Below are 26,510 nucleotides of genomic sequence, written 5' to 3'. Positions count from 1 at the left end.
ACAACAACTAGCTACTCCCACTTTGAAAATCCAGCTTGAAGCTGGTATTACATGAAAACAACAATAATAAGACCTTTTTAGTTAAGAACCAACATTAGTAAGCCTAAAAACCTACAACAAGTGTGGATATAAATTAAGAGCTCCCTTAGAAACGACCACCATAAGAAGCATCACTCTCAGGTGAATATTCCGGGCTTGAATGGTGGTGGATGTCATCCAAGCCAAGAATAATCTTAGGCTTGCTGGTTCCCTCTGTTGGAGTTTCTTTCTTTGGGCTTGGCTGCTTATCTTCTGGCTCAAAGCAAAGTGCTTGCACAACTGCTTCCAGGTTCTCCACCTTCTGCTCTAAAACAACAACCCTTTCCTCCAGAGGGCTTGACCTTTGCTGGTTGGGGAGGTCACCTTCTTTACTGCTTTCCATCTTACTCTTTCCTTAGCTGGACATTGCTGCCTACTTTGTTCTGAGAACACTAAGCTACAACACTGTAGGGGAAAAAATGAAAAGGAAGGCTTGTAAAATTGTGAACACTTACCTTTCTTTTATATATGGTTAAGTGTCACTCTATTGTCTGCAAGTTAAAGCTGTTCCTGCCAAAATACTTATTCATACTAGATTCCCTCATGTGCCTTACCATTCAATACAAGTGGCAGAGTTAATAAAATAAAACAGATATCATCCTAGATTATTTGTACATTTGAAAATCCAGTTATAACATATTAGATTGTTAGCTACAACAAATAATAAGTGACTCTGCAAAATAAAACAACTTAGACCCATGTAACATTTTTATTTAAACTCATGTCCAAAGATGAAACCTGAATACACTCCTTTGGACAAGCTTTCACCTATAACGAAAGCATACAAAGTGCGGGTTACCGTGAAAGAAAAGTCCCCTATCCGATCTCCTCCTAACAAAAAAATATTCCAAAAGCTGGTATTCGAAGACGATGAGGTATATGTTACCATTTACCCTTCCTCTTTTCAAATATATAAGCATATGCTACTGCACATCAGCTTAATATTTTGCAATGCAGGGAAAAAACATGAAAGCTACTTTGTTCGGAGATGAATGTGACCACTTCAAGAGAGTCTTTGAACACAAGAAAAAGTATGAAATTGCTAATGCTCCGGTCAGAGTCGTAAACCCCAAGTTCAGTTCCTTCCCAGGCGAATGTGAGCTAACCTTTGGAGGCATGACTAAAATCCAACCTGTTGATCGAACTGAAGGACTTGTATTGCCAGAATACATCCCTATTGCTGATGTCCCTAATACCAGTGATCAGGATGATCGGTTTGGTAAGCTGCTTGTATTGTCTTCATTGCATGAAAACTTCCTTTGTGTTTACTACCTAAGACCACATCATCTCTTAGCCATATTGAACTCATCTGCTGCCGTTTGCTAGATTTGCTAGGCGTAGTGGTCCACATGGAAGATGTCCGCCAAGTGACATACAAGTCAGGTAGAGTTGCTGATGTGCGCGATATAAGCATTGTTGATGAAAGGTAACACCTCAGTTGCACATTAACAGCACCACTACCAATATACTAACCAAAATACAAACTTACAATTCCTTGCCCTTGCAGCACTGGTACTAGACCCATGATCATCTCTGCATGGGGTCAGCTTGCAACTTCTGATTGTGAACTCCTTAAGGATTGGTCATCCAGCCCCTTGGTTGTAAGCTTAACTTTTCTTAAGCCTGCAACTCACAGAGGTTATACACATTTACACCATCTATTATTTTAAAGGTTCCGCAATATCAAATTACTAATGCAATCTTCACAGGCTTTTCTCTGCAATCAAGTATGTCTACAGAAATTAACCCAACCCCTGTTGGTGAGAAAGTTGAAGCTTTAAGAGCCTGGTAAGTAAACAACCTTAGTGTTCTTGGTCAGCACTAAGATTACATTGTATTATAGAATTATATTTAGCTTCCTTAGTTCAATTCACTTCTTCCTGCCCTTTTTACTGTCAATAGGGCTCATGCACATCTAGATGTCATTACTGACTATATGGCCAGGCAACTCGAATTCATGACTGTTGGTGTTGAACCAGTTCCTACAACACTTGATCAGATCATCAAAAAAAATGTGAGCCTCTTTGGCAACTACTCCCTATCCCATTGCCACCAGCACTTAATTTTCTAACTCACCCTAAATATTCCAGGTTGACAACACTGTCCAAGAAGAGGTGTACACAATCACTGTCACAATTCCTGATGCACAGCTAAGCAATGTCATTGCTTACATTGGCTGTGATGGCTGTGGTAAACGCTGTGGAGTTGCTGCAAATGTACCATTTTTTTGTCCACATTGCCCTAACAAAAAATGCACTTCCACTGAAAGGTGCACTTTGCTTTTCAGCATGCTTATTTTATGCAGCCAACTACTACACTCAATTTTAAAACACTAACTCCAGGCCATTGCAGGGTTAATTTCACCTTTGATGCAGCAGACAATACTGGAACATTCCGCCTGACTGCCTTTGGTCCAGTATGTGAGAAAATCCTCCAGTTGCCTACATTAGAAATTTTTGAGAGGAAAATTAAGGTGCCTAATTAATCAAACAAGTGTCTTATTGAATAAAATCGCTTATATAAACCTATTCTTGCAATGACACTTTCTTCTATTCTATTTATCTTAGGATGATTGGAGTGACTTTGACCACCTTGCTGTAGCACTGAAGAACACACCAATGCACATCATAATTCACCCAGCACAGTCCTTGAACAGGGCAGGGGTACTTAGGTGGGTAGTGCAGTCAGTTTCCCGCGAGTGAATACTAAGTCTGCTGATCTACGGGCTCACATCAGAACACATCATTCTCGATGAGCGTTGCTTATCATTTTGAGTTGTGTTCTTGTTTGAGACCTTAGTAATTGCTATTAGTAAGTTAGCTATTCTCTAATCACCTGCCAAAAAGACTTGCTTTTGATTGGCACTTAAATCTTGCTTTTGTTTGTATGTTGTTGTTTTGTCTTGCATGCAGTTTCGCTCAATTTGTAAAAAAAATTATCTGCTGCATACTAAACTAAGGCTTCAATTCAGAAATTTCTTGTACTATATACTCTAATGTTTCACAGTCAATGCATGATTTGTGTCAGTTAGCAGCTATTTCTACCATTTTTAAAAATTTCCTTACTAATAGTCAATCTTCTTGCCTTTCCCCTTCAAATATCACACATAATCACTAATTTTGTTTTAGTTCTTCCGAATTAATGTGTACGGCTTTCTAGCAATTTTTTCCTTATTTTTTACGTGCTAAAGCTCTCAAAATGCATTGTCTAAATATTATTAATAACTACATTGCCGTATAGCACGCTACAGCAACAAATTTCGGTTGAGTTTTTCTAGGACAAGTATTTTTTAGTTTTAACGAAAAATCCCATTAGTTAAACAAGTCATGGCTATTAGAAATTAGTATTAGAACTACAACAAAATAGGCTTCCTGATATGTACTTGTTCTACGCATATTCACAGCACCAAAATTCTGCCAGCATTACATAGATTGAAAGATCAAACACTCTTTGTTTGTGAATGATTTCAATGCTCAACTGATTTTCCCTGCCAAACATTCTACAACTCTGAAAATTCACCTATATCAAAATGGACTGAAAATCACTCTCCTTTCACAATGAACACTTTGCTTTTATGCAAAATCACATTGTAACTATCTAGCTCAAAATAAACTAACATATTTCATTCAACCACAATCAACAATCAAAGACATAAGTAATTCCAGCATAATCATATTCATTCACAAGCAATATCCACCTTCAACAATAACAAGCATGCTGTAATACACCACCAGCAATAATTCAAAGCATATTTTGTGAACAAAAGACCCCTACAATCATGTATTAATACATCTAACATAAATACATAACTTAGGTTCAAAATAGATAATGCCTTAAAATAACTAAGAAAGACCTAAAATAAAGCTACTTCACTGAACAAAAACACAGAAAGCTTTGAATCTTAATCAGAATCAAACCCATAAGCTTCATCATCGCTTTCAGACATATCCGGAGAATAATAATGGTAAGGATGACCATTAGCTGACTTAGAAGTATCACCTTGCTCCTCAGCCTCCTCTTCCTCATCTGCATCCTCCTCCTCCGAATCCTTTTGCTGCTGCTGCTGTGGGCTCTGTTGCGCTGCACTAACACCCTGAACCCGAACAACATGTTCCTCTTCCTCTGCTTCAGCAAACGCACCCACTGTTGTGTCAATAACATGTTTCACTATACCTTCATCCTCGCTGATATCCATATCAACCTCCCCTCCTTCGACCCCAGCACCAAACACCAACTTAGTACCACTGCATTGACCTCTGAATTTAGATGGCTCACCCTGCACACCAACATATCTTATCATTCTCACTGGTGTTTCGTCATCATCAGAATCGCTGTCGACTTTGATTGGAGTTTCATAGTTGCTTCCGGGTTCAGGTTTCTTGCCCTGCGTTCCTGGCTTTTTCTCTTTGGCCTTGCTTTTCCTCTTAGCCACATCATCACACTTTGCTATCTGCGCATCACAATCCTTCATCCATCTTCTTTTTTAGCTTGTGTTTGAATTCCTCCCCAGGCCACAAACTGGCCACGAAGGCTGTCTTTGCGCTTGACAAGGAAATTCTGGTACCAATCATCAAAGATTCTATTACTATCATCAAATCCAGACATGGTGTTGTTTAGATATTTCAATTAGGTGTGCAGATGGAGAAGATGAAACGGGAGAAATTGAGAGGAAGGGTATTCAACTTTCAAGAATGCAAAACGAGTTTGGGAAAATGTGAGAAAATGATGATTATTTTCTCTGTTTTCAAGCAACGCAAACCATCAATTATCGTAAATGTCTTTTCAGTTGTCTATCATACCATGCAAAAGAAGAAGAAAAATTACACTGTTTCATACAATGCACCTATTTGCGCAAACACTCGATTATAAAAGTAATTTTTTTAAAAAAAAAAATTTTTGTTAAAAAAAGCCTACATATAAATAATCCCGGATAATTTTTTTTCTCTTCACATATGTCAAAAACCTTTTATATTAGAATGTATTACAATTTGTTATTAGATAATCCAATTAACTCATGAAATACATATCTAAATTGATTTATAATTTCTATTTATTACAATACCAAAATATGTGTATAACATATTAAAATACCGAAATATGTGAGAAAATGATGATACACTTAACTTATTGTAATTGTTATTTCATAACACAATAAGATAATAATAACACTCTTATTCACACTATAAGAAGTTATTATTCTACCAACACACTACATTAAGAATCAGCACTCAATTGTAATGTGACATCGAATACTATAGGATTTCCATGAAAATAACTAATATTCGCTCCTTCATCAATTTGTATTTCATAATAGTCAATCGCAGCATCAACTCCATTTTTGATTAAACATTGAATAAGCTTTTCATCACGCCTATTGATTTTCAGCTGAGCATCAAAGCGAGTATCATAAAGTTGCACAACAACATCCGTTGATTTTGGAAACAAGCCAAAGTGTGCTTTAGCAAACCCCAACGGAACATTCTGCATCAAATCATCAAACATGATTAACAACACAACAAAAAAAAATAAACCATGAAAAATAATCACTATGTAAACATAGTCTCACAAAAACTTACAATAATTCCTTGATCATAATATTCTTTAGAAAACACAAACTTAAAAAACATTCCTTCCCAATAGGTTTCCATATCATTCAACCACGCATGTGTTTTGGCTATTGTTTCCCGAGACCCTTGCACAAAAGGCTTGCGCCCACACACACCACCTCTACTAGCCATCACATATCAAATAATTCACTTTTTCATGCAAACAACTACAATTACTTAGCCATTATTTATACACAAATAAACACTAAAAGCACAACGTTCAAACTACAATAAATATCATTTACCAATTCACATTAGTCACCCATAACTCCAAAACTAATTAACCTTTTTCAATACATACACAAACTCTAACATCTACCATAAATAATAATATTCCAAAGTCAACAATAACCATCCACCTTAATTCAATGCCTAGCATTCCAATCTCCAATCAACAACACATTAGTCACCCATAACTCCAACACCAATTATTCTTTTTCAATGCATAATATACAAACTCTAACATCTACCATAAATAATTATATTCAAAAGTCAACAATAACATCCAACCTAATTCAATACCTAGCATTCTAACTCCAACTTATAAATTTAAGTGAATCTTTAATAGATTACTTGACTTCTACATGTAATATAGATTATCTATAATTTTAAAATAACATATACATGCAATTTTTACATCAATAATATTCTAACACTTCGTATCAATATATATGATGTATATACATCACTTTGTTTATGATACACAAGGAAAAAATGCATAAAATCTAAAGTATATTATTACATATACTTATACTATTTTTTCCCTAATCCTCAATACTCCCTTACATTACAATTCACAACTACACACTTTGTATTTTATCTAGAAATCATAGAATACATACATTTCAATTTTGTTAAACCCCCAACATTGCCCAATTTCTAAACACGACAAACGAACGTGATTTACAAACCATAAGCGCGCGTAGCGCGCTCTAGTCCCCTAGTATATCTAAAAAATCATTTGTCAAACACATCTTTTATTTTATAGCTATACGCCTATAATATACTCTATAAATCCTTAATTTGTGATAATATGTACGTATAATAGTAAAATTTCAGAAACAAAATTGTAATTAACTTAAATATATAGTTATATTAAATTAAAATAAAATATTAGCTAGCCGAGGACTGAGGTATTTGAAAAAAAATTAAGTGATGTTTCAAAGTGATTACTATAACATCTATTATATGAATCAATTTATAATTTCTTTTTTGGCAAAATCTAATAATACTCAGCTCCATTTAAAAGATAATATAATATGAACACCAAATAAAAAGGAATACATATTTGTTCCCCTAAAAAAAAAGGAATACATAATTGTCATAAAGATAATATAAAATATTTAGAATGATATTATTATAGAAACAAATATTAACAAAAAAAATAAATAAATAAAAGATTAAAACTGAAAGGGGAGTTTTGGAGGGAATAAAAACAACATCAGGATGTGACACGTGTCACTCCCGGAGTCTGTTTTAGTATTAAGTTATTGATTAGATTTTTTTTTAAGTTGGAGGGGAAAAGAAGCACCATGAATTAACACGTGTCATTCTTGGTGTCTGTGTTAGGATTATGTTATTAATGATTTAACTACATTATGACAATTTGTTTTATACTATGTATATGGTGAATTGTAGGTGGGGGGGGGGGATAGGAATTAGTAATCTCAAAAATACTATCTTTGTCGTTTTTGTTATAGGGTATAAAAAAGACATGACCCAAATGACTTGACTATCATCGATCTCTATTGACAGTATCATTATTATTGGTAATGATGTAATCGAAATATACATGCATGGCGTTATTGTCATACTTTCCAAGTATATCATTATACTTCTATCATGATATAAGAGTGAGGGATAGCTCAAACGATTAGAGCTCCCTTGCCTTCTGATTCCAAATGATCTTAGGATTGATTCTCATCATTTGCCAATGTGGCTCTCTAAACACCAAAAAATGATATGATTTACTTGATTGTAGGTCGTCTTAGAGAGTTTTGCGATAGATTGAGCAAGACAATCAAAGGTGATTGCACAGATCATAAAGCATGTAGAAATTCATGCTTGGATGAACAAGGTCCTGTTCTAGGTGGAGTTTGCATCCCAACATCTTTATCATTTGATCAAACTTCATTTACCGACTGCTAGAACGAAGTTCAATCGATAGAACTGTGTGGCTAAAGTGCCCGTCGCAATACCATGAACAGATGCGTCTGCTTTGTCGCTTGTTAATGAATGATATCAAAACCCAAAATCACTGTCAGTCCATTCAAGTTCTATTATTTCAATTGTACTACATGTTCGTACCCCTTTTAATTTTCAGTTTGTGAGTTTTTCTTTTGTTAATTAATTTCATTCAATTATGAGTGTATTTTGTTAATTTTTAGAGAATCAACTTCAAAACTTTAACCAATTAAGTTGGTTGACATCTACTTTTGTTATTCTAATGCAAATTATTAGAAATGTAAAAGTGTATTAAACCTCCACTTCACCCGCATAGTGAAGAAAAAGCACCAAGGTGCACCAATGCTAGCACAACACCTCCATGTTCCCACGCCCAAATAATAAGCAACTACATACCATAAGGTTTCAAATAAGTGATTTACTATTATGCGGAAAAGTAGTCAATCTTGATGTTGAAAGAGAAAGGAGATATTTCCTTTATCATAGTGATTTTTTTGAATAATATGTTGAAACCATATTTACTTATTGTAACAATTATATTTAAGTTATATGACTATAAAAAAATCCTCGAGACAAGCTCCCACCACTTTCTCTCTCCTAGGTTATCTACTTCCCACCGCTCGGGCTGCTCCCGAGCAAACTGCTAGCTAGGCCTCGCCGCTCCCGTTCTCCGGTGAGCCTCAACCCTATTTGTTCTCATTCTTGGTTGCTGGGGGGTTCCTTCCACCGGCAACCCTGATCTTCTGTGGGTGCTTCGAGTTACCCTTTTCTTTTGTTACTGCTGGTTCGCTTCTCCTTTTCAGATCCTGGTTCTTTTTTCCTTTAGTTGGGTTGGGTTGGGTTGTGTTTTATATGTTCTTGTTTTAGTCTTCTGTTCTTGATTTTAATTCCCTTGTTTATATATTCACGTTTCTTTTTTTTATTCATGGATTACTTTTTGTCTTTCTTTTTTAAACTACCTTGTTAGGATTTGTCTCGTTTCTTGTTTCTTTTTCTTAGGTTAGTTTGCCTCTTTTACAAAGATTATTAAAGTTTTTATTGTTTTGTTCAAGTGTTTTTTCTTCCATTTTTTTTGTAGAAGTCGTTGAGTGGTTGTGCTAGGTGGAGTTTCCTCCTCCTTGAGTTGTTTGTTGTTTCGTTTTTTTAGGCTCTTAGTTTAATTAGAATTTTGAGTCTCAATATGGAGTTATATATTTCCATCCTTTATTATTTCTTTTCATCTTCCTAATGATTTCAATGATGAAAATGTTTTCCACCTTCTTTCCTCTATGGATAATCCTGGTAATGTTGTTGTATGTTCCTCGGAGTTCAAGGAGTAAGGGAACTCCTTGTTTAAGGCTGGCAAGTTTAAACTTGCCTTTTTTAAGTATGAAATGGCTAGTAAATTGTTGTGTTTTACTCATGTTCTATGGAAGCTTTATCTTCGTTTCGCTCTTTGGCATTTTCTTTGCATCTCAATCATGCGGCTTGTGCTTTGAAGCTTCTTTATTATTCTGCAGCTGTTAAGCTTTGTTCCTTCGTGTTAGAGTTTGATTCTTGTCATATTAAGGCTCTTTATAGAAGAGCCTTTGCGTATCAAGAATTAGGCAAGCTTCGGTCCGCTGGAAATGATCTAGTTAAGGATACTTAAGGTGATCCTAATAATTTAGAGGAGTTAACAAAATTACATTGTCTTGAGGGTTTGCTACAAGATGTGTCTTTGGTCAATTAGAAGCAAAAGGCCATGGTATGATGGTCCAGTCTATTACCCAAGTTGAGTCGACTGTCAAAGTTCCCAATGATTGTGTTGTTGGTTGTCAAGTCATAAGGGATTGATGTGTTGCGGATGTGGCTGCTCCGGTTACTGATCTTCAGTGTAGTGTGTTAGATTCAACTGTTATTTCGGAGCCAGTATTAGCACTTAGTTCATCTAGTGGTGATAAAAATTGTAATCTTCTACCAGAGGATGTTTCTATGGAATGTGATTTCCATTAAGATTTAGTTGTTAATGACATGATTACAGAAAGTGTTGATATGGAATGTGTAGGGAATAAATTTCAAGCGTTAAACCCCTAGCTTGAACCCCACTGTGATCATACACTAAAGTACAGTGGCGTCCAAAAGGGAAGAAGATAGAGCAAAAGAGTCGCCAACAAGTTTTAGGAACTTGTAAACCGTTCACAGGGTGAAGGTTACACCCCTTAACGATCCAAGAGATCGTCAACTCCATAAGGTCTTGAACCAAATAAGGGTTCGGGGATCAAGGAACAAATCCAACCTAAAAGATATTGAACCTGCCCTAATAATAGGCCTCTACTTTATTCTGATCGTATTCATGTGCGCTTTTTAACTAACATGCAATCAATAGGTTACCCTAAACCTGTTTATCTATGTTGATTGAATATAAATGCACAAATAAACTATTATTGGTGATCACTTGAATTATAACCAAATTAACCCTAACAAGATTATTAAATATCTTATTAAGCGTGAGTACAAGTACCAATTCCCTTTAAACATGCATAAAAAGGTGTGATCAAGCATCAAGAATAAATATAACAACATAATAATAAATAGTAATAAAAATAATCATAAAAATAATAATCATAATCATGTTAAAGCATAATAGCAATAGCAAGATCCTAGGCATGATACTAATAAGATTAATAACAAAACCTAGCATGTCACTAAGCAATAAAAATCAAAGCTTTAACCCAAACATGATACTAACATGAATATTAGGAAAGAAAATAGGAAGCATCGCAGGAATCACAATTGTCATATTTGATATTAAAGTTACCCTAAACATGATACTAGGAAGATCAAAACGCCCTAACATGACACTAGGAATCATAATAACAACCTAGACATGATTTCTATATCATAATAACAATGAAAACAATTAAAGTGATGCCTCGTACCTCTTTCTAATAACAAAATACACACGTTAGTAACTTCAAAGAAAATAATAAAATCCAACAATTAAATTAAATAATTGAAAGAGAGATTTGGGATAAAACCCTCAGAAATTAAACCTTTCACGTCTAGGACGAAGGCAACTTCGAATATGGCTAGGTGTTTCTAGATCTTGTGAATGTGGAATTTTGTATGTGAAAATCAAGTTTTGAAAAAGAGAGATGAATGATTAGAGAAGAATAAGGATTGATGATTGTGAATGAAAACTGATTGTAGGTGAATATTAATTAAAACTGATTGTTGATGAGAATTGGTGAATGAAAACGGAGTTTTTAATACGTTATTTATAGAGAAAATCAGCCAAAAAGATAAATTAAACAAAACAGAGTATGGCGCACGCAAAACGAGATTGGCGCTAGGCGCCAACGTCAGCGCCAGACGCCAATGCTGGCTCCAGGCGCGGTTGTTTTTGGCGCGTTTTCTAAAATCTGATAAATTTTGCCGTACAGGAGGATAAAATCTTATCTTTTCCTCAAAAATGCTCTTTGATTTTAATTAAAACTCTGAAAAGTCAACAAAAGTCAATTTATCAATGTTAATAGAATTAGAAATGAAAAGAACCTTCTAGAAGAATCTAGAAGACTAAAACCATTCCTAATTGCATTAGGAATGATAAATCATAATAGGCCCTCCCCTAGATCATTGGGCCGCATATAAGGTTCAAACCGGGCCCAGTTTGGTAAATTGGCCATAACTTCCTCAATATTCATCGGAATTGGGCTTATAATATATCGTTGAAAAGCTCTTGTCAAGCCCCATCCAACTACACTACTATTGGAACCATATCATAGACCAAGGATTGGCTGTTTTTTTAAAATAAGTTTTCAAAAACAGAGAGAAGAGAAAAGAAATTAAAACTATCCGCAACAATAAACTTTCCACACTTTCGCTTCATTCGATTATGATTCGACGCGAAAGGTACTCATCACTGGGTTTGGTTTTAGGGAGACACAAATGGGTGTCTACAGAATGTGATTTCCAATCAGATTCAGTTGGTATTGACAGGAGTTGTAAGTCTTTACTACCTTTCTTCGAGAAGATGAAGTCCCTCGTATGCATGAGTATATTTCTCAAAATGGTTCGAGTGAATCCCTTTGTCTTTCTTCCTCAAATTTGCAGCAAATTAAACAAGACAATGTCATTCGTTTCTACCATTCTCACTCCATGTTGTTAATGTCTATTTGGGTTTTATAATATTCTGTATTATTATTATTATTATTATTATTTTTATTATTATTATTATTATTATTATATTTTTATACATGTATAAATTATTTATTTTATTCATTAAAATGATTTGTTTCATTTTAAAAAGAAATTAATTATCTAAATAATGTGTATAAATTAAATGAGTCATGAACTGAGGCAATAAAAGTATTTTGAATTGGGTCAATCTTGGTTAATGATTGGACCAACCTATTGGGGAATTAAGGAAACTTAAGAGCCCAATTCAATGAGTTGGCTCTAAAGGAAAAGTTAAGGGGGAGTATGATTTAGTAATGACAATGTTGTAATTATGAGTTTTTGTTTTAAAAGGGGAGTATAAATACCTTAAACCTCAAGATTTTTCCACTTAAGATTTTATAATTGTCAGATTTCACAAAAAACCCAAAATTCTCTCTTTATTTTCCTCTTTTTTTCCCCTTATTTTTCTCTCTTTCTCACGCCTTTCTCTCCCTCTTTTTCTTACCTCATGCCGACAACCACCTGCACCACCACTACCACCAGCGGCAGCAGCAGCACCAGCGGCCACCACCGCCGATCGTCTTTCTCCTCATCCTCTCCTCTTTTTCGGTTTGGTATTATTTTTGTTTTTTTTTTAAAAAAAAAAACTCTTTCTCTTCATAATTTAATTCTATTGTTTTATTATTCTTTAAGCATAATTTTAATTATGTTTTGGTATTGATTTTGGGATTTTGATGTTGTTAAATTATTCATATAAATTTTAGATTTTTATTAATCAAGAACCCTAGAAATTGGGGATTTTATGTAATTGGTGAGGGTTTGATGCTAAGTTGTTGTTATTGATTAATTCATGGTTTAAACAAGTTTTTAATGTGTTTAAAGCCCTCAATTTAATGCTGTAATTTAATTGTACACACTACTATTTAATTATTGAGTTAGGGTTTGATTTCTCATAAAAGGGAAATAGTTTTAATGATTTAAATATGTTTTTCTAGTCTAAATGTGATGTTTTATACTCCTTCTGTCCCCGAAAGAACGACCCTTTTGGGTTGATTTTGCGGGTATTAAGAAAATTAAATAAAAAAATAAAAGTATATTGGAAAGATAAATTTACATGGGGTTTGTAAAAAAGTAGAGAGAAAAAGTATTAATAATACATGAAAAAACAAAATTTATACGGGAAAACTAATTTTACACAAATATTGTTGTAAATTGGGTATTTTAATGTAAATGGGTCGATCATTTTGGGACTAAAATTAGGCCAAAAGGGTCTAACTTTTGGGGACGGAGGGAGTACTAATAAGTATATGCTGAAATTTTATTTAAGTTGCGATGAAAACTAAGTCTTTTTGAAAAGATTTAAAGTACCCACTTAAAGAAAATGTTTTATGGCTTTTATTTCATTAAATTGGGTTGATTAGTAAGGTTTAAGGAGTATTATAGTTACTGGAAATTTGTGAGAATAGTGGATTAATTATAGTTATGTATTTTTATATATAGGAAGCTTCGAGCTAGCTTAGGTGCTTTCTAGTGAGTGTGGCCGAGTTTAGGCAATAATTAAGGAACGTATGTGCACAAGAATATTTGTATATGCGTAGTATCATGTTAGGATTGTGAATTATGATTTAAGTGATGAACTAGTAGCATGTTTGGTTGATTATATGCTTGGAATTGATGTTGGATGAACATGGATTATTATGCAAGCATGTGAATATGTTAATTAAACCATGATACAAGTTGAATATGTATGAACCATGGAAGTATGTTTTATTATCAAGTATCAAAGAAGCATGAAATTTATAAGCAAGGCTTATGCATGTTTAAAAGAGCTATAATTAGAATTATTGAGCATGATTCATTAATTAAATTCTCACCTATTAATTATTGGTGTTGAGTCAAGAAGTTAGTTTATTTAGTTAATTACTCGCTCAAGTAAATTGAGATTGAGTCAATGAAGTTTATTAGTGCATTCTATGCACCAAGGTAGTAAGTAGAGGTGGTTATTGGACAGGGTAGTCCAATGATAATAGGGTCAGGGCCAAGATTATAGGGCTTTTAATGGACATGGCTATTAATGGACAGGGCCCTTATTGGGTAGAGTCAATATAGGGCCAACATGTTTTTCCAATTTAGTTGATAAAGAAAATACATAATGTAAAAATAATTATATAGATTAATTTGTACTCATATGTATTTAATAATGGCTTTGTCCAATATTTATTTAAATTGATATTTTGTAGGCCCGCCCATTATCGACCCGCGACCCTCATTGTCCCGATCCTATATTGACCCTATAAAATGTGACCCTCTTTGACCCTGACCCGCAACTGACCCGCACCGACCCTGACCCGCCCCGCCCAATAACCAGGTCTAGTAGTAATCGTGCAATTTTGTGCACAAAATTAGGCAAGGAACCTTAATGAAAATAAATAGTATGTGCTCAGTAATTAATTCAAGAATGAATTGGAAGTATGTGTTGCATGTTATGTTTATTCTTGATTGATTAGTTGGAGCCATCACATGTTAAGTTGGTAAATCGCGTAAAGTGTAAGAGCATACGCACTAAAACTCTTATATACCTTGATTATAAACATATGGGGGAGTTATGGAGTTTTAAATTTAACCATAGATTCTATAGGAGTACATGACACTGTACTTTCTTTTATTATTTATGCGCTAGAATTCCGTCATCAAGTGTAACATAGTAAGTGCCAATTAGGGTAGCTCCCTGATTGGAAGCTCCATTTTTAATGGGTTATTTTCAAGGAAGGAAACTCGTTCGATGCGTAATCCAAAGCTATTATTTATTATTGAATTAATTATTGAGCACATACTAGTTATAAGTCAAGGTAAGTTGACTTGTGAGTGTATGGCAAAGCATGTTTTATTTACTTTTGTTGATGATATGATATTCATGTTACTGTGGTGTATATGTACTCAGCTTTTGCTGATTCGTACTTTTTTGGCTTTCCTTTGGTTGACCCTACTATTACCCATTTATATGATGATTAGAGGGTTAAATAAAGGGGAAGTGACATTTACTTGAATCATGAAGAGCTTGAAGGGAATGAGTGCCGAGAGTTACTTGTTATGCTTTCCTAGTTTTATATTTTGAATTATTTGAGTATTAAATTATGGTTTATGTACTAAATTTACTGTGTTTGTTTTTAAGTTGGTTTTTAAAAAGGGTCTTGTTTGGAGTGATTCCAACTTGTGTTTTATTTAATCTTGTTTTTGTTTTGAGGTTGTGAACTCAAGTTTTATTTTAAGAGTTGGTTTTTATTTAGCTTTCGTTGGTGACTTTGAAAATAGCCTTAGATGTTATCATGGTGGCGGTAATATTTTGGATATTTTCTAAGAAGCGTTTTATTTAGGATAGAAAGTATATTTTTAAAGAAGGAAATTTCCAGGGTATTATAGGTTTGCCCGAGTCAAACTTCTATCCATATAGAGGTCCCCCAAGATGTAACTGTTGGACTTAATGATTTTGATGATGACACAACCTCACTTACTTACAAACTAATAAGTGCTTGATTTTTTAAGTGTGTACTTAGTTATAAAGACCAGGAGAATTAAGTTTCTTGTAAAAATACCATGAGGAACAAGAAGGCCAGAAGCAGAGCTAGCCGTATAGAAGAGTTCCCTTACAGGAACTAGCGCTTCAGAAATGAAGACTGGAGAAGAGAAGGTTCCCTCAGGGAACAGAAGCTTCAGAGAAGAAGCCTCATCAGAGAAGAGAAGTTCCTCCCAAGGAACAGAAGCCTCGGAGTAGAAGCTTCATCAGAGAACATGAAGACTAAATATATTTTTATATTTTAGGATTTATGTAAGTATAAGATATTAATTTGCACTCGAAAAATCTGTGTGGAATTGGTCTAAAAGATAAAATATGTGCATGCTAGTTTTTAGTAAAGTGGTTAAGTTTTTAAAGCTTATCTTTTTTTAACCAAAAAGATTTTATTTTATTTCTGATTTTCGAAAATTTCTTTAGAAAATAAAATCTCCCACGTTTTTGTAAAAACTTGCGGCCTACTCCTCCATGATCTTCTTTAAGTCATGGTCTTGCACATTAAGGAGTTCATGTTTCCTTAATTTTAGGAACATGATCTTCTTAGTGGGTTGGAGTAGTGGCGTTGTGGATTTGCTGCACAAAGAAGTTTTTCCTAAACGAATTTTGGTCTATAAATAGATGTTTATTTCCGTTGGAAAAACTCACCCTTGCTCACATAAGTTTTCAAGCTTCAAATCGAGTCAAGTGTCAATTCCACACACGTTCATTAGAGTGTTCTTATACTAGAGTTTGTTTTTATTTCGAGTTGTAATTGGGGAATGGGGAAGTTTGAGTGAACGTTTGTGTATGAGAAAGAGAAGAGAGAGAGAGAAGAGAAAGAGAAGAGAAAGAGAAGAGAGAACAGAGAAGTGAGAAGAGAGAAAGAGAAGAGAAGAGTAACAAGTTGGGTGACTTGTTCCTCAAGGTCTCAAGTTTGTAGAGGAACTTGAGTTTGAGTCTTTAGCTTGTTATAGGATCATTTGCCCTATTATAGTGAAGATTCTTTTCCCAAAATCCCAAGTGGTCGTGGTTTTTCTCCTTGTTAGGGCCAAGGAGTTTTCCACGCAAAATCTCTCTTGCATTCTTTAGTTCCTTTAGTTAATCTCTCAGTTCCTTTAGCTAACTTAATTTTAATTCGCAAAAAGTTTGGCTAAATTCTCATACTACAATTCAACCCCCTTCTTGTAGTATTCATTAAAACAACAATTGGTATCAGAGCCTAACTTCTAGGAAAATCAGGAAACCCTGAAGAAGAAAGGTCTTGGAGAAAATGAATACTCATGAGAAGCTCGAGGAAGGATACTCAACTCAGAGGCCTCCTATGTTCAACGGCAAGTTCTATACTTACTGGAAGAACCGTATGGAGATCTTTATCAAGACAGAGAACTAATAAGTCTGGAGAGTCATCGAGGTTGGTGATTTCGAAGTCACCAAAACTAATGCTCAGAATAAGGTAATCCCTAAGCCTATGTCTGAATATGAAAAAGAGGACTTTGATAAAATGGAAATAAATGCTATGGCTGTGAAATTGCTCCACTGTGGACTTGGACCTCACGAACACAATCGTGTTATGGGGTGCAAGAACGCTAAGGAAATCTGGGATTTGCTGCAGATCACTCATGAAGGAACTAATGAGGTTAAGCGCTCAAAAATCGATCTACTTATGTCTAAGTATGAACGATTTGAAATGCAGCCTAAGGAAACCATTCAAGAGATGCTAACCCGTTTTACTAACATCATAAATGAGTTGGTTTCCCTTGGTAGACAGATTCCTACAGATGAGCAGGTTAGGAAGGTTCTTAGAAGTCTTCCACAAGATGAGAGATGGAGAGCTAAGGTGACAGCCCTTCAGGAAACGAAGGACTTTACAAAGTTCAATATTGAACAACTAGCAGGTTCTCTCATGACTCATGAGCTACACCTTGGAGTCAACAATGAACCCATGAGGAACAAAGGATTGGCTCTTAAGGCTGATGAGGAGGAAGACTCAGAAGTGGACGAGGATGAAGCTGCCCTAATTGTGCGAAGATTCAAAAAGATGTTAAAGAAAGGCCGAACCTCAAGGAACTTCGGGAAAAATACCTCAAATCCAAAGCCTGACTACAGCTGCCACAAGTGTGGATCCCCAAATCACTTTATTAGAGACTGTCCCCTTTGGAAAAATGATAAAGGAAAAGGAAAGGCTAAGGAACAGGGAAGAGAAAAATTCAGCAAAGCAAACTATCAGAAGTCAGACATGAGGAAGGCCATGATAGCAGCCTGGGGAGACTCAGAAAGTGAAGAAGAAGATGATGACCAGCCAGAAGAGGAGACGACCAATCTTTGTTTGATGGCAAAATCAGATGATGAAAAAGCTTACCTTGAGGAACTCCAGAAAGAGGTATTTCTTGATCCTAAACAGCTTAAAACTCTCTCTAAAGATGTCTTGATAGATATATGTCTAGAAGAAGAAGAATTCTTTAGAGATACACGTGTGAAGCTAAATAAATGTGAAAAAGCTCTTAAGGTTTGCAAAGAACATGGCGCTTGGTTGGAAACAGCCTATGCCAAGTCTCAAAGCAAATTAAGAGAACTTGATTTTAAATACAAACACATAACTTAGCTAGCTGATAGGATTAAGAATGAAAGTATTCTTCTGAATGTTGAATTAACTCAGTATAAGCTCATAAATTCTGATATCAGTTTTAGCAGTTCCTCAAGCGATCAGTTGCTTAAATTCAATGTTGATTTTGAAAATTTGAAAAATGAGCTTTTTACTTTAAAAACCCAAAAGGATCAACTTGAATCAGAACTAAATGCTAGAAAGGATAGAAGTATTGACCCAAAAGTCATACCTAAGTGGATAGAAGAAGCTCAAGGAAAAAGAACTGAAGGCCTTGGTTATATGACCAAGAAGAAAGGTAAGCAAAAGAAATATGTTTAGCTTCCTAGCATGAAGGTATGTACCATTTTTGGCAAGACTGGACATCTCTATGGACAGTGTAGGATAAGAGAAGAAGCTGATAAAAGAAATGTAAAACAAGTGTGGGTCAAGAAAACTGATATTGCATCCACGTCTAAGGAACCCAAGGAAACCTGGGTTCCTGATCCTAATGCTTAGTTTTCTTGCAAGTCCTAGTGAGGGGGAACAACTCGTGGTATCTCGACAGCGGTTGTTCAAAGCATATGACATGTGATAAATCAAAATTCCTCTCACTAGAAGACTACCCTGGAGGAACAGTAACCTTTGGGGATAATAAGAAGGGCGAGATCATTGGAAAAGGCAAAATTGGTAGATCAAAATCTCATTCCATTGATAATGTGTTCCTGGCCGAGGGCTTAATGCACAATTTTCTCAGTATATCACAATTTTGTGATAAAAGAAATTCTGTAAGTTTTACTTCTGACTCTTGCAACATCATCAACAACAAGTCAGGAAAGGTTGTTCTAGAAGGAACTAGAAGAGGGAACACTTATACAGTTGACCTCAACTTAATCCCAAGGAACAACCTTACATGTCTGAGTGTTGTTGAAGATGATCCCCTGCTATGGCATAAACGTTTTGGACATGCTAGTTTTTCATTACTGGACAAGCTAAGATCAAGGAACTTGGTTGTGGGACTTCCTATTATCAAGTTCCTACAGAACAAAGTTTGTGATGCATGTGTGAAAGGCAAGCATGTTCGCTCATCTTTTAAATTGAAGAAAATGGTGAGCACTACAAAGCCTTTGGAATTAATCCATATGGATTTGTGTGGTCCCATGAGAATTCAAAGCAGGAGTGGCAAGAAATATGTTTTGGTTATTATTGATGATTATTCTAGATTCACTTGGGTTATTTTTCTTGCTAGTAAAGATGAAACTTTTAACGAGTTTGTTGCCTTTGCCAAGAAAATACAGAAAATCAATGGTCACTCCATAGTCCATCTCAGATCAGATCACGGAACTGAATTTGAGAACTCAAGATTCGATGAGTTTTGCTGGGAAAATGGCATGAATCATAACTTCTCAACTCCAAGGACTCCCCAACAGAATGGAGTTGTAGAAAGGAAAAATCGAACCCTTGAGGAAATGGCTAGAACAATGCTGATTGCAAGTGGATTGCCAAGGAACTTCTGGGCTGAAGCCGTGAATACAGCGTGTTACGTCCTTAACTGGGTAACAATCAGAAGTATCATCAACAAGACTCCCTATGAACTATTCAGGGGAAGTAAGCCAAACATATCTCATCTTAGAGCCTTTGATTGTAAGTGCTTTGTACATAACAATGGAACTAGAAGATGATAATGATTTTGAAATTGGATTTATAAGAGACAGGGATGAAGAAGATATTTAAAAGCAAACCAAAGAAAAGCAGCCTGCTCCAGAAGAGGAACATCAAGAAAATGGAAAGGTTCCTCAACCAGATGAACAGGTGAATGAGGAACAAGCAGAAGAAGCAGAAGGAACAGAACCAGAAGCTCCTCAAATTGGAGTTCCAGCAAAGGAATTTAAACCCAGGCCATTAAGGTATCGAGGTTCCCATCCAACTGATCTAATTATCAGTGATATAGGAAAAGGAACTCAAACAAGATCACAAATGAGGAACTACTGCGCATTCCATGCATTTCTTTCCATACTAGAGCCAAGAAATCATCAAGAAGCCTTGGGAGATGCTGATTGGATAGTGGTCATGCAAGAGGAACTCAATGAGTTCGAAAGGAACAAAGTCTGGCACCTTGAGCCAAAGCCTAAGGGAAAGAAAGTTATTGGGCTCAAATGGGTGTTCAGGAACAAGCTTGATGAACATGGCACCATTGTAAGGAACAAGGCTAGATTGGTTGTGAAAGGCTACAACCAACAGGAAGGTATTGATTTCGATGAAACCTTTGCTCCTGTAGCTAGATTAGAAGCTATTAGAATCCTAGTAGCTCTTGCTTTTTTTATGGGTTTCAAACTCTATCAAATGGATGTGAAATGTGCTTTTCTAAATGGTTTCTTAAATGAGGAGGTGTTTGTTGAACAACCTCCAGGTTTCGAAAATCCTAAATTTCCAAATCATGTTTTTAAGCTTGATTAAGCTCTCTACGGGCTTAAACAAGCTCCAAGAGCCTAGTATGAAAGGCTTTCAAAGTTCCTACTGAAAAATGATTTCAAAAGAGGAAAAGTAGACAAAACTCTTTTTCTTAAATCTCGAGGAACTGATTTGTTAGTTGTACAGATCTATGTAGATGATATTATATTTGGTGCTACTAACAATGGTTTGTGCAAGTACTTTGCTGAGCTAATGGGTGGTGAATTTGAGATGAGCATGATGGGTGAATGCTTAGGTTGCTTTTACAGCAGAACTCTCCTCATGGAAGAGAGAGGCCAGGAGTCGGGAGTGGAGCTTTTTTCTGCAACACTGCCTCTGTTTGAGGCGCCCTATCATTGCGTTTCCTGCCGGCTAAAGATCACTGCCATCTCACGAATTGGATTCGAACCAATCAATCTCCGATACCTTTAGTAGATCGTGAGTGGGTATGTCGTCCGCTTACTTGTTAGAGTAAGGGCAGTCATCGCTTGGAAAAAAGAGAATTTCTCTTGAACTTCTCCACTTCCCACCTAGAGCAGCTTCGCTCGCGGTGATCTAATTATTAATTGAACTTCTTCCTTGGACTTCAAATAAAGCAAACAACTGAAGGAATAATGATTCACCAACAGAAGTATGTCAAGGAACTTCTGAAGAAGTACAACATGGAAAATGCCAAGACAAATCATACACCTATGGGAACAGCAACAAGACTTGATGAGGATCCACAAGGAACAAGTGTGGATCAAACCACTTACAGAGGTATGATTGGTTCATTATTATATCTAACAACCAGTAGGCCTGACATTTCTTTTAGTGTTGGATTGTGTGCTAGATTTCAGTCTAATCCTAAAGAATCACATCTAACGGTTGTTAAAGAGAATTTTGAGATACCTCAAAGGAACATATGACCTGTGTCTGTTCTATCCTAGAAGTGATGACTTTATGCTTAGAGGATTCACAGATGCTGACTATGTAGGTGACCTAGTCAATAGGAAAAGCACCTCAGGTATGGTTCAGTTCCTTGGCTCTTGTCTAGTTTCTTGGGGTTCCAAGAAACAAAATACTGTTGCATTGTCTACTGCAGAGGCTGAGTATGTAGCAGCAGCTGCTTGTTGCTCTCAAGTCCTCTGGATTAAACAACAGTTGCGTGACTTTGGTATTAAATTTAATTGCATTACTATCTACTGTGATAACACTAGTGCAATTTGCATATCTAAAGATCCAGTCCATCATTCAAGAGTTAAGCATATTCATATAAGGCATCATTTCCTTAAGGATAATGTTGAAAAGGGTTTGATTAAATTAGATTTCTGCCAAACTGACAATCAAATTGCAGATATATTAACAAAACCCTTGAATAGAGAAAGGCATGAGAAGATGAGAATGGAACTTAGGATGATTAAGTTATGCTGAGAAAAATGCATCAAGTTCCCTCAGGTATGAAACTCAAACTGACATGCTTAATCTGTTGTATACTATGCACAAGTGTTATATGTTTAATTACATAGTTAAGACAGGTTGTGAGCAGGAGTAATATTTACTAAGGGCATGTAAATTTGAAAGACATAGAATATGAAAAGTCCAAAATTGGTTGCATGAGCCTTGTTGGTTTGTTCCGTGTATCAAGTTGTATTTGCAAGTGTTCTTTACTGATAATATTCAAAAGATAAAATTGTTGTGTTTATCTATTTTTCAAAATTCCAAATTCTTTTTATCTAAACACAAAAATCGGATGAATGCATCTAAATTCATCATTATCTTTTGTTCAAAAAGTAGCCCACTTACACTACTCTCTTGAAACACGGTTTGCGTTTCCCTAAGCAATAAATATGAGTGTCAAATCAACTAAATTCACCTCACCTCCCAAGCGACACCTCACTTCACCAATTTACCTCCACCATAAAAGATGTCAGCCTCACACAAATTTACACCACACAAAAATTACCTTTTCTCTCATCACTCTGATCAAAACTATTCTCCAATGTCCACCTCTCCAAAAACCCAAATTGAAGCCGACCTTAACACAAACCCAATTCCAGAAATTACCATGGAAATTCCACCGGAAATTAACCCCATTGATGACCAAGAGCCTCCAAAAGTGGATTCAACCACCGAATCCCAGTCCTCTCGAAAAAGGAAGTCCGATGACATGCAAGAAGAAGAAGAAAGCGCTCCGGAACTAGGGGTCAATTACCGAGATAAGCCAGCAGCCATGAAACGGCAAGAGAAGATCAGTGATCACTTTGTGACAGGTTTGGCTATTAATCTTCCTTGGTGTAAGTCTGTTAAGTTGTATGAATTGCTCGATTTAATTGAGGCTCAAAATTGGGTGAATTTGTTGAGTGAATGCTTTAATCGGAGTATGTATGTTGATGCTATGAGGGATTTTTGCAAAAGTTTCAAATATTCTAAAGGTGTTATTCGTTGCTGTGTGTATGAAAAAGAAATTGAGTTTGATGCGATTTACTTGGCTGAGTTGTTTGATGTTCCTAATACTGGACAAGACTTGTATTTTAAGAGTAATGTGATAAGGAACCCTATTCCTGATGCCAATATTGATGAAATAGTGGAGTATTTAGGTGGTGACCCGGAGGAAACCTACATAAATCACAATGACCTAACCCCTCTTGACAAAATTTTGCTAAAATTTGTTTTCAATGATATTATCCCTCGCACCCAAAAGAGAGACAGTGCCAACAAGCTTGACTCTGTTCTCATCTATTGCCTAGCCAAAAAGATCCAAATAAACTTTCCCTCCATCATGATTCAACACCTTTCCCACTGTGTTCCAAAAGGATGGAAGGTGGGATATGGTAACCTTCTCACCTATGTCTTTGAAAGCTTTGGCATTTCCTTTTTTGATAAAGAACCCCTGCCCCTCAAAAACACCGAGTACATGTAGCCCATTTTCCTTGAAAACCATAAGATGAAGGTTGTAGATGGATGTTTTGAGGTTGTACTGGAAGAAAAAGATAAGAGGCCAAAGGAAGTAGGTGTTGTAGCTGAGGGGGAAGAAGAGAGAGCTACTGGGATCATAGAGGGAGTGGTACAGGACATTCAGGAGGAGGAAGAGGAAAAGGTGGTTGAGGAAGTGACTGAGACAGGGGGAAGGAAGAAAAGGAAAAGCTTGAGGTTGATGAAGAAAAAGGAGACCTTTGCCCCCATTTGCATTGATATCTCAGGGGTGCAAGAGGATTTGTAGAAAGTCACAAGCTCTCCTATTTCGGGCAAGTATGCATCTGCAGGTACAGGTTTTGCAGCTTTCAGTTCCCCATCAAAGGTTCCCAGCGAGGATGTTAAGGAGATGAAGGATATGCTCCTGAAGGTGCTGAAGGAACAAGAGGATTCAAAGCAGAACATGGAGGAACTGAAGAAGAGTGTGCTCACTCTAGATGCTGTCGTGAACGAACTGGTCAAAAGCTCAGAACAGGGGAGACAGTCCACTGTCAAGGACATAGTGTCTCAAATCAGCAAGAAGCAGGAGGATCTTGCTGTTGATGATGACCAGAGCACTGCTTCCTAAACTATCCTACCTTGAAGCCTTTCTTTGTTGACGAAACATTCTGTTTATTTGCTTTTAGGAACAATTTTTGATTTGGTCTGTCATATTTTGGGCACTTTTTAATTTCTTTTGGTAAACTTGCAAGTTTGGTACATTGGCCGACGTTTTTAATCGGTTTTGGATGATTATAATCTATGTTTCTTTTTCCTATATGCTTTGTGAATGTTTTCTCTCTATGCATGCTTCTTGTCTTAACACTAAACCACTAGATGGTGCTGTGTTATGGTATACTATATACTTGTGTGTTAGTTTTTGATAATGCCAAAAGGGGGAAAAGGATGCAAACTATCAAGGAAACTTAATCATTCTATGGTCTCTGTTCGAAATCTTCACAAGCTGCCTAATCTCTACAAGCAGGTATAATGTATATACAAGTTTTTTTTTTAAGTTTTTCAGTTTTTCCTTAAGTTATTTATTTATGCATTATTTTTATTTTTTCTTAACTTAGTTTCCATTCTGCATTGCATCTTGTTTTTGCATTTTCTTTTCTTTAGAAATAAAATGGATTATCTCTGTTTCCTTGTAAGTAAGTTTGGTTTGTTTGTCATCATCAAAAAGGGGGAATATTGTTGGACTTAATGATTTTGATAATTACACAACCTCACTTACTTACAAACTAATAAGTGCTTGATTGTTTAAGTGTGTACTCAGTTATAAAGACCAGGAGAATTAAGTGTCTTGTAAAAATACCATGAGGAACAAGAAGGCCAGAAGCAGAGCTAGCCATATAGAAGAGTTCCCTCACAGGAACTGGCGCTTCAGAAATTAAGACTGGAGAAGAGAAGGTTCCCTCAGGGAACAGAAGCTTCAGAGAAGAAGCCTCATCAGAGAAGAGAAGTTCCTCCCAAGGAACAAAAGCCTCGGAGTAGAAGCTTCATCAGAGAACATGTAGACTAAATATATTTTTATATTTTAGGATTTATGTAAGTATAAGATATTAATTTGCACTCGAAAAATCTGTGTGGAATTGGTCTAAAAGATAAAATATGTGCATGCTAGTTTTTAGGAAAGTGGTTAAGTTTTTAAAGCTTATCTTTTTTTAACCAAAAAGATTTTATTTTATTTCTGATTTTCGAAAATATCTTTAGAAAATAAAATCTCCCACGTTTTTCTAAAAACTTGCGGCCTACTCCTCCATGATCTTCTTTAAGTCACGGTCTTGCACATTAAAGAGTTCATGTTTCCTTAATTTTAGGAACATGATCTTCTTAGTGGGTTGGAGTAGTGGCGTTGTGGATTTGCTGTACAAAGAAGTTTTTCCTAAATGAATTTTGGTCTATAAATAGCTGTTGATTTCCGTTGGAAAAACTCACCCTTGCTCACATAAGTTTTCAAGCTTCAAATCGAGTCAAGTGTCAATTCCACACAAGTTCATTAGAATGTTCTTAATGTTCTTATACTAGAGTTTGTTTTTCTTTCGAGTTGTAATTGGGGAATGGGGAAGTTTGAGTGAACGTTTGTGTATGAGAAAGAGAAGAGAGAGAGAGAGAGAAGAGAAATAAAACCCTTTCTGATAAAACTACTCACACATAATTAAATCTAAACAAATCAAAACAATTAAAGGAGACATGATCAAAGAAAGAGAATAAATTACTGAAATTAAATCAAAAGTTGTAGAGAGAGAAATAATAGAAAAAGTAATACTAAGAGTTTAATTAAGGGAGAGAGAGAAAAGAGAAAAGAAAACTAAACTAAAACTAAAACTAATCAATAAGAAAACTACCTAAAACTAAAGGTTGGAGAACCTAACCCTCCACGTACTACTACTCTTTTTATAAGGAAAAGTCAACTAGAAACTTTTAGTTTCCTATTCCTAATAAAACTCAAACTACAAAGAAACTAATACTCAGAAACCGCCTCTCGTCCGCAATGACAAAAGTATGGGCCCAAAACTATAGCAGCTAGCAAGCCTACTTAAATGCTTGGCCCAAAATAATTACACCAACAATTGAATAATTGCAAGCAGCGGCAATACATCTACGCCCGATCGGGCTGAATCCCGATCGATCGGGCCCGTCTAAAATCACGCCCAGCAGGCCTGTTGTGATATTATTTGGGCTTCTTTCTTGGGGCTTCTTGTTTACTCTTGGACCTTTGTTGTTTGTCTTATGTTTTGTGGCCTCATTACTTGGTCCGTAATAGTTGCTTATAATTGGACTTCTTTATTAATCGAGCCCTTAATCACCGAATTAAATTCCTTTAACTCGATCTTGGGCTTTAAATATACGGTCATAAAATACGATCAAACTCTAATATCTTTGTAGTGACTCAATAAGCTCGGGAATTGTCATAAATCTGCAAATTCCTACTAAATAATACCAACTCTACAAAAACACTAGAAAACGTATATTAGTAATA

General features: G+C 35.7%; 2 protein-coding genes across 2 annotated transcripts; one reads left to right on the top strand and one right to left on the bottom strand.

Annotated features, from left to right (window-relative positions):
- The first annotated feature begins 809 nt into the window (after positions 1-809).
- On the top strand, positions 810-2,780 carry LOC110712982 (replication factor A protein 1-like). The gene is made up of 9 exons (XM_021891441.1): positions 810-953; positions 1,036-1,297; positions 1,405-1,504; positions 1,586-1,716; positions 1,788-1,866; positions 1,981-2,092; positions 2,169-2,294; positions 2,384-2,494; positions 2,646-2,780. The coding sequence occupies exons 1-9, from the start codon at positions 810-812 to the stop codon at positions 2,778-2,780; spliced, it is 1,200 nt and encodes a 399-aa protein (XP_021747133.1).
- A 2,490-nt stretch (positions 2,781-5,270) lies between these two features.
- LOC110712961 lies at positions 5,271-6,219 on the bottom strand. The gene is made up of 2 exons (XM_021891419.1): positions 5,655-6,219; positions 5,271-5,559 (listed from the first exon to the last, which is right to left on the bottom strand). The coding sequence occupies exons 1-2, from the start codon at positions 5,814-5,816 to the stop codon at positions 5,293-5,295; spliced, it is 429 nt and encodes a 142-aa protein (XP_021747111.1). The 5' UTR covers positions 5,817-6,219; the 3' UTR covers positions 5,271-5,292.
- Positions 6,220-26,510: the final 20,291 nt, after the last annotated feature.

The sequence above is a fragment of the Chenopodium quinoa genome, unplaced genomic scaffold (genome assembly GCF_001683475.1).
Source record: "Chenopodium quinoa cultivar QQ74 unplaced genomic scaffold, ASM168347v1, whole genome shotgun sequence".
NCBI lineage: Eukaryota > Viridiplantae > Streptophyta > Magnoliopsida > Caryophyllales > Amaranthaceae > Chenopodium > Chenopodium quinoa.
This window is presented reverse-complemented; position numbering and strand designations above follow the sequence as displayed.

Bases quoted from the DNA above. Each gene is read 5' to 3' on its own strand.
- LOC110712961 (XM_021891419.1), bottom strand. From the start codon at position 5,816: ATGGCTAGTAGAGGTGGTGTGTGTGGGCGCAAGCCTTTTGTGCAAGGG. The intron at 5,560-5,654 runs GTAAGTTTTTGT...GATTTGATGCAG, and splicing joins ATTATGATCAAGGAATTATT to AATGTTCCGTTGGGGTTTGC.
- LOC110712982 (XM_021891441.1), top strand. From the start codon at position 810: ATGAAACCTGAATACACTCCTTTGGACAAGCTTTCACCTATAACGAAA. The intron at 1,867-1,980 runs GTAAGTAAACAA...TACTGTCAATAG, and splicing joins GTTGAAGCTTTAAGAGCCTG to GGCTCATGCACATCTAGATG. The intron at 2,295-2,383 runs GTACCATTTTTT...TATTTTATGCAG, and splicing joins GCTGTGGAGTTGCTGCAAAT to CCAACTACTACACTCAATTT.